General features: G+C 33.2%; 1 protein-coding gene across 1 annotated transcript; it reads right to left on the bottom strand.

Annotated features, from left to right (window-relative positions):
- Positions 1 to 713: 713 nt before the first annotated feature.
- LOC139900598 (uncharacterized) lies at positions 714 to 2,575 on the bottom strand. Its single transcript, XM_071883362.1, has 6 exons — positions 2,522 to 2,575; positions 2,251 to 2,301; positions 2,083 to 2,155; positions 1,820 to 1,909; positions 1,679 to 1,714; positions 714 to 856 (listed from the first exon to the last, which is right to left on the bottom strand). Exons 1-6 carry the CDS (start codon positions 2,573 to 2,575, stop codon positions 714 to 716), a joined length of 447 nt encoding a protein of 148 aa, XP_071739463.1.
- Between the last annotated feature and the right edge of the window lie 5,898 nt (positions 2,576 to 8,473).

Here is an 8,473-nt window from a genome sequence, read left to right as displayed (position 1 = left end):
TCACAAAGTCAAAAAATCACAAAAAAAAACTTGATGAAATTGAAGAATGCATGAAAGATTGAAATAAAACTTCATGAGCATTATTGACATGTAGAGACTATTTAGTGATTATTAAGGATGTGATTAGTTTTCAAGTAATTATAATATGATGGTTCAAAAAGTTAAATGCCACATCCGTCATGAACATTCCCAATAACTTGTTTTAATGAAACGGGCTACTAAAGTATATCGTATGCATCCTCACAATTGTTCTGCGTAAGAATCGTCTACCTAAACCCTACATATTAACACAAAGCAATTAATATGTTTAAGAACACGTTTAACCACATTTTATGATAGTGGTGCAAAATTGAACCGAGTAAATCACAATCAATATTCATACCATAGGATTTCTTGCCCAACTAATACAATACTTAACTGCTATTTCATAATTAAGATTAAGAAAGTAGAGGTATTGGTATTAGTTTAGAAAATTACAAATCTACAACCAAGTGACCAATTAGCACATAGTGTCTTGTCCAACAAAATTACATCAACAACAATATCGAAGAGGTTGAACCATCTCTTTAACTACTGTTTTATAATTAAGATTAAGAAAGTACTTGTATTAGTTTAGAAAATCACAACCAAGTGACCAATTAGCACATAATGTCTTGCCCAACAAAATTACATCATCAACTACAATATCGAAGAAGTTGGACCATCTCTTTCTCCTAGAGATATCGTTTTGCTTTCTGGGCATGAATTGCAACTTGAGATGGTATTCTTGTAGTAAGGTAGTGTCTTGTTATACCTAAACAATCTCTTGACAACCTATTAGAACCTATCATGTGTTCTTCATCGGTCCGTTGTGAACCTACAAACCAAAAACCCATATCTCATATCTCAAGATTATGCAAACATTCAAAACATAAATTGCAATAAACCACTATAAGTTACAAACTTTTAAAACCATCACTTGCTAATATTGTTATCATATTAGCAAATCAACATAAGAAACTAAAAGCAATAAATGCACAAAATATTATTGTTGACTAATGATTATATCAAAACGACTAAAGATAGTTGTGCAGCCTTAGCGGAAATCCATGAGCCATCCAATAATGCTTGTGAGCCAACGGGAACTGCTTGAAACGTCTTTATAAAATATACTACGTATTTATTTTATAAAATACGAACCTTACCTTCAAACCATTATGACCTTTTGTCAAATCAAATCAAAGACCGCCACACTATAGACACCAACAAAAACTCAAACTAAAAGATTACAGGCCCATAACCAAGTCAGGTACCACTTGACCTGCCCAAATGAAGTCTACTTCAAATCGAACAACCACTCGACAAAGCACACAACCGACCCACCATAAAAAAATTACTAACTAAATAAGAGACCCACGATGATATAATATTATTAAATAGTAAATATTATTCAAATCAAATAATATTATCAAATAGTGACTCCAAAATTTATGACCTACTGCTTTATCACAGCACATAATTAAGCGACTTACAAAAAGGTTTGATATTACAACAACAAAGCATAGTTTCCATGGAAACAAAAATTCATGTATAGCTAGGACTCATGTCAGCAAAAGATGATAGACTTTACTGGAAACAAAGAAACAACAGTTCTTCAACACGGTAAGAACACTTTTAAAACAAAAATTAAAGATATTACCTATAATCTCGACACGTTCCGAGGTACCCAGCAAATCTAAGACAAAGCATAAAAACACCAAAGGTAAGCATCAATCATAACATCAATATATTCACTTAAATGAGTTGATCAATCAATAGCATAAAAACATATGAACCGTACCAATGCCTGAAGTTGCAGCAACAAAAGTCGTCTCGTGTGCAGGCTGCGCGAGAGGATCAAAACTAACACTACGGTCATCTTGATACATAACTATTGTACCGTAACAATCATTAATAACGAAAGCACAAGTGCAAAAACAAACTAAACAAATGAAAGCATATAAGAATCACATAAGAGAATATGCAACCTAAAAATTGACAAATACAATATAAACCCACACAAAAAAAAAAAAAAAAAACACGATCAGTAATAATATGTATTACCTTGACGAAAATAATTAACGAACAACATCAAAAATCTCCCATGAAAAGCTAAGTAATAAACATAAAAAATAATCTGCAGGTTACAACATAAAACATGTATACAAAAAAAGCAAAATAATTGTGAAGAAAATAACGTATATTACCGTCACCAATAAAGCACACAATTACGCAATCTGAAACCGAAACCAAATTTGATATCGGATGAGAATCCAACAGTACCTAAAAACAAAGAATACAAAAACATGACAACAATACGTATCGATACATGCATACTAAAAATCGAAAACTAATTCTGAAATGACCAAAGACAACAATCAGTCGGAAAAAACAAACACGGCGTAGATTAACATCAATAAATAAAGCATAAAAAACACCAAAAAAGAGAAATGAAAGTTCAATTGATTTAATAACGAAAAAACCCTAATCTCTTACTAATAACGGAAAATCCTAATCGAACAAACTGGTTGAAGATGATGTTACGCCCAATTTCCATAGTGTAGAATGAACAAAGGCCAGTGTGTATCATCTTCCAAATTGCTTCCAGTTCCAAAAAATGAACAAACCTTAAAAAATGGACTAATCTTGTGATACAACAAATTATTTTGTATTGAAATCTTATATAACAGTGTAAAAGAAACAGTTACCACACTATCTATAAAGAGACCTAATATAAATAATCATGCCCCAAATGAAGATATCAAAACCTATAACCTAACAAAATGAATCATCAATTTTAACGAAAACAAATCAAAAACTACGAACTTAATTATGAACAAATGTATAATCACAAAAAATATAAAATATTCATAAAAAAATTTCCAAATCAATCAGAAACCTAAAGTATAAATTGTGAACAAATATATAAACTCATACCTTGAAACTATTTAATTCGAATTGTATTAATTTCAAAACCCAAATTTCACCTGCAACCCAAGTGAGAAGTAATAATCGAAGGGTTAGTCGAGTTGTCGATATGATAAAAGTTTTTGAAATATGTAACTTTAAACCATGAGCCTAATTTCCAATCCAAATCAAACAAACATAATCGTCATCATCATACCTAGTGATAATAATGAAGAATCGATTGAATTAACATATTTGAGTAAATCAAATGCCTGTTATTATAAGATTAGTAGAATTGGATTATCGAACAAATCAATCAAACGGATGTTATAATGGGAAAAGATCAGTCCCGATGATGAAGGAATTGGGTTGAAGAATATTACTCAATCTAGTTTTTTTTTTTTTTTTTTTTTTTTTTTTTTTTTTTTTTTTTTTTTTTTAAGGAGAAGAAAGGGAGGGATTGGTTATTTAATAATTAAACGTATTTCCAAATTTAAAAGATATTATGACAATATGGATTTTAAATGTAATTTATCTAATTTTAATTTAAAAATTAAATAATCCGATTTTTTTGGTCAGATGGTTGTAAACTGATACGATTTTAAATGTGATTTTGAGAGTTTAAATTTAATATATTCATATTTAATTATAGATTCGTAAATAAAAGCTAATATGAGGTTATTATTGTAATTAACTTTCAATTTGAAATATCTATTAGGTAATAATTTTTTCAATAATCAATCTAATGGTTGTAATTAGTTTTTTTTGAATGAATCAATGGTCAAGATTAAATATTTGAAAAAATTATTACTGATTTAAACTTTTCTTTTAATAAGTAGAGAGATGTTAATGTTAATAATTTAAAACATTTTTTAATTTGATATTCGGTTTAACGGAATAAAAAAAACAAAATCAAAACTTAAAACTGAATTAAAATTCGGTTTGATTTTTCAATTTTTATGCGGATGCATTCTTGGATTAAGCTTGAAAGTGCTGGACACTCTTCCCATAACCTGTATGATTAATTTCAGTGTTTGTATGATATATAAACTTTTTGTGTATAAATTGATTTCATATGATATCCAAAATATATATTTTTAAATGAAGTGACAATATTATTAATAACACTTTGTCTAATATTGCAAGTAAGATAAAATTTGGTCAAACACATCATGTGTGAGGCGACTTTGGTTGACTTTTGAAATAGCTTTCAAGAAGTAGTACCCACAATATGTACTAGTGGAATTAGACTCGCACAATTAACAATTGTCGACAATTCTACACCGTGTAAAATTTCAATTTTAATTCTCTGTCATTAGTGACTCTAAAGATATTATAAACAAGCATACAAAAACCTTTATGCTTAAATTAATATTTTATAAAGGTGCATACTATATAACTTCAGTTTAAAATGATATAGGTTTAGGTTTGGTTCTGTAATATCATTGTGCAGCTGCAGTTGGATAATTCTATGTTTTTTCATCAGTACATCAATACATGCATATAGTCATATATATAATTCTACACTTTAATCTGTTTTCAGTTTAACAATGAATACTAACATTCTCGCAGTTCCCTTTTCACACGTGTCAAGGAGATTAACGAAAGCAAATAAATGACAAGGCACCACTGCCACTGACATTAATGGAAACTTAAGATTTCTTTATCTTCTTATTACCACAAAATTTTAAATTTAAATATTAGGCACCAATGTTTGTCTATGACGTGTCACCTACTTTCCACAAAATTTTCATATATTTAATTTCTTAAATATAAATCATACATACATACATACATACATACGTGGAAAGGACAATTGGCCGTCATCGTCTGAGTGTTTTGTGTAATTATATTATATTATATTGTAATTTTAATTTATAATGTACTGTAATATATAATATAATAAGTATATACGGAGTAATAATATATATCATGTAAAAGGTAACTTTATCTCTTGTGCACTAATGTATTTCGGTATTGTTCTTCTGATAGTAAGTGTGTGCTGTTATGAAGTCATGAAGTCGTAATCAAAGATGATATGATAAAGAAATACTTAAGGTACAAAAAAACATAACTTTCTTTTACAATGGAACTAGATTTAAACATCTGATATTGTTCCCGAAAATTGTCCAAAATGTAACCTATTTTTAAGTTTCTAACATTTGGTCTCAATGACCAAAAGAAGGAAACTGGTGTAAACAAAGAGGGTACGAAAGCTAGATATTAGGATCATGGTCACAAATTCTTTATCTATCGTTGGATGCACGTGTTGGGTTTATTAGTGGGTTTCCAATATGATGAAGCTTTAACCCAAAGTCTAAAGCCCAACAATTTAGGCTCAAATGGTTTGTTGACTTGGTCAAACATTTGAGGGCATTATTTTGAATTGTGTCCAGCTATCTTCAATTGATACGAGAGAGAGAGATCAGATTGAGATCAAGAAAAAGAGTGAAAAAAACTCCATTTCCGTCTACAGTGACAGCAGGACAGAAAAGAGACGATCCCCGGAGATCTAACCGTTGGATCTTCATCAAATTTGGGATGTGTCTTCCTGACATCAGTGCCAAGGTTTTCAACCGTTGAATTCGTCTAAAGAGGTCTGTAGCTCAAGTTACAGCAGGTCGAACAGTAGCAGAATTTTGGGTGATGTTATTACTCTTTTGTCTTTAATTTCTTCATATACTTGTTGATTATTGTTGTTCAAGAGTATGATGATGTTGTATACCTTTAGTTGATCTAGAGCTAGGTTATTTGATTTGACTTGTGTGAAAGATGGAAGCTAATACAAGTAAGATGATTAGTTTAAATGGTTCAAATTATCATGTTTGGAAAGGTAAAATGGAGGATCTTCTTTATGTGAAAGATTATTATTTGCCTGTTTTTATTAAGGATAAACCTGAGGAAAAATCTGATGCTCAATGGAAAATTTTGCATAGACAGGTATGTGGGTATATTCGGCAGTGGGTTGATGATAATGTAGTGAACCATATTACTGGGGAGACTGATGCTAAAGCCTTATGGAAAAAGCTTGAGCAGTTATATGAACGAAAGACTGAGAATAACAAGTTGTTCTTAATTAAGCAGATGATGGCTTTGAAGTACCATGATGGGACTCCTATTACAGATCACCTAAATGCATATCAGGGTATTATAAATCAGCTTGCAGGTATGGGTATCAAGTTTGAGGATGAGATTCAGGGTCTCTGGTTACTTGGTACATTACCGGACTCTTGGGAGACTTTTAGGACATCTTTGTCCAACTCTGTACCGAATGGTACTATCACCATGGAATTGGCTAAGGGTAGTATTTTGAATGAAGAGATGAGAAGAAAGTCACAAGGTGTTGATGGCAACGGAGACAGAAGCCAGGACCACCACAGAATATTGTCCGCTTTGGGAACAGCGAGCCACCAGCGACTCAACTGCCCTCACGGGTTTAAAACGCGTCCTGTGAGGAAGATGTATCAAGCCACATATATGGGCCTTTGTTTTTGCCTCTCCAACCGATGTGGGAAAGGGGTGAAGGTCACCCCAACAATCCCCCCCCCCCCCCCCAACATCGGTGTGGTAACCCCGGCTCTGATACCAGTTGATGGCAACGGAGACAGAAGCCAGGACCACCACAGAATATTGTCCGCTTTGGGAACAGCGAGCCACCAGTGACTCAACTGCCCTCACGGGTTTAAAACGCGTCCTGTGAGGAAGAGGTATCAAGCCACATATATGGGCCTTTGTTTTTGCCTCTCCAACCGATGTGGGAAAGGGGTGAAGGTCACCCCAACAATTGGTGCACCAGCTGGGAAACAAACCCGTTTGACAAGCATTTCCCGACCCGTATGAACCCGTGAGGAAACTAACAAATAAGGTATATGTTGGTCCCTTAATAACAACAGGAGTATTGTAGAGGGGGGGTGAATACAATTCTTTTCTTAATTAACTAGTCAGTTAATCACGTTTAGTATTCTGTAGTAAATAAGATAGAGTCACAGGTAATTTTCAACTGTTATTCTTTATTGATTAAATCAGAAAGAATCACAACTATCCTTGGCGGAAATGATAGTTGGTTGATACAGATTACCTAGATTATAGCTAAGAGATAAACTAAAGCTATTACACGGTTTTGACTCTAACAGATAAACCCACACCACTACTTTTTACAATAGTGGATACTACAATATATATAGTAGTTCTATTAACTGTGTAATTAGTCTATTGTCCACTAGTACATTGGATGCTTTGTACTTGTGGGGACAATTGTGTCAGAAGGCGTGCTTTCCTTCTTTCCTCTTAGGTAGCTATTTGCTGGAACACACCCATTCGGTTTGGCACTACCATTTGATTTAAACAAATGGAATGTTGTGTTCCCTAGGTATGATTAAAGTATAACACATGTCTGCACATGCGTTCCACTTCTGCATTCCCACGTGGTCTTGTAAGGTCACTTGTCAGCCGCCGACTCCTGTCCTTTTCTGTTCAACTTTGTCTTCGACTTCTGTTGAATAGTGCGTTGATGTAGACCACTCTGGGAAACTACCATGCTTGTAATGGAGCATGGCTGTCTTGTGTTGTATGCTAATAACCAGACTTACTGGTCCTTCATATGCTGAGTCACTTGATATTCTTGATTTGCTGGGTGCACATCCTGTGCTGATTCGAAGAATACATATCTACCTTGTGCTGATAGACTAGGCAGCATACTAAACACTCGACACAGCTATATTAGCTGACTATACATAAACAAACGTGTGCTGGCTGCACATAACACTTTAGTGCAAATAAATATTGTTTTGTCATAATTAAATCCTTAATTATTTTGGGGACTCAACAATCTCCCCCTATTTGATGATGACAAAACCTATGACTTGAAGAGAAAACACTAAAGCCAGCACTTAGGGACCTAGAGAGAGTAGACAGTAAATTCGTCCCTTTAAGTTTGTTTTGGGATCTTTTGATGAGTTATCTATATCTTATAATTTGATATGATTTTGAAGATAAACTCACTTTACTTACATTACATCAGATATATACAATAATTACAAGATAATTCAAAAAAAATAAAAAGTAAATTACAAAGATACAAGTTAAGCACATAGGAGACTATCTATCTTTATCCCTTTCTTCATCAGATAGCTCCTCTTGTTTAATCTTCCAGGCTTCAGGGAACAGGAGAGGTAATTCAGCAGGGTCAAAAACAGGGATGGAAGGAGGTAGAACAATTCGGCTACTCCCAGTTGGTCCTTCACCAGTAGGTTGCTTCCTTTTAGGCTTTTGAGCAAGAAATTCATCAACATCAACTACTGGTGCATTCCCAAACTTAGTTGCCTTCTTGAACAGCTGTTGGAGTTCAGTCTTAAGAGCACTCTTGATAGCACTCTCACCTTTACCAATGAAATACTCCAAGATTTCTATCCATTCACTGAATCCAAGAGTTCTCAAGTCATCAAAACTAATCCTTTCTTGAACATTGTTCTCCCTGACAACATTAAAAGCCCTTTTTGTCCCCCTGTTTACCTTGATAATTCTGCAGGGATTAGATCTTCTATTCATC

Source organism: Rutidosis leptorrhynchoides, chromosome 3, assembly GCF_046630445.1.
Source record: "Rutidosis leptorrhynchoides isolate AG116_Rl617_1_P2 chromosome 3, CSIRO_AGI_Rlap_v1, whole genome shotgun sequence".
NCBI lineage: Eukaryota > Viridiplantae > Streptophyta > Magnoliopsida > Asterales > Asteraceae > Rutidosis > Rutidosis leptorrhynchoides.
Note: the sequence above shows the minus strand (reverse complement) of the source record. Positions and strands in the feature narration are given on the sequence as shown.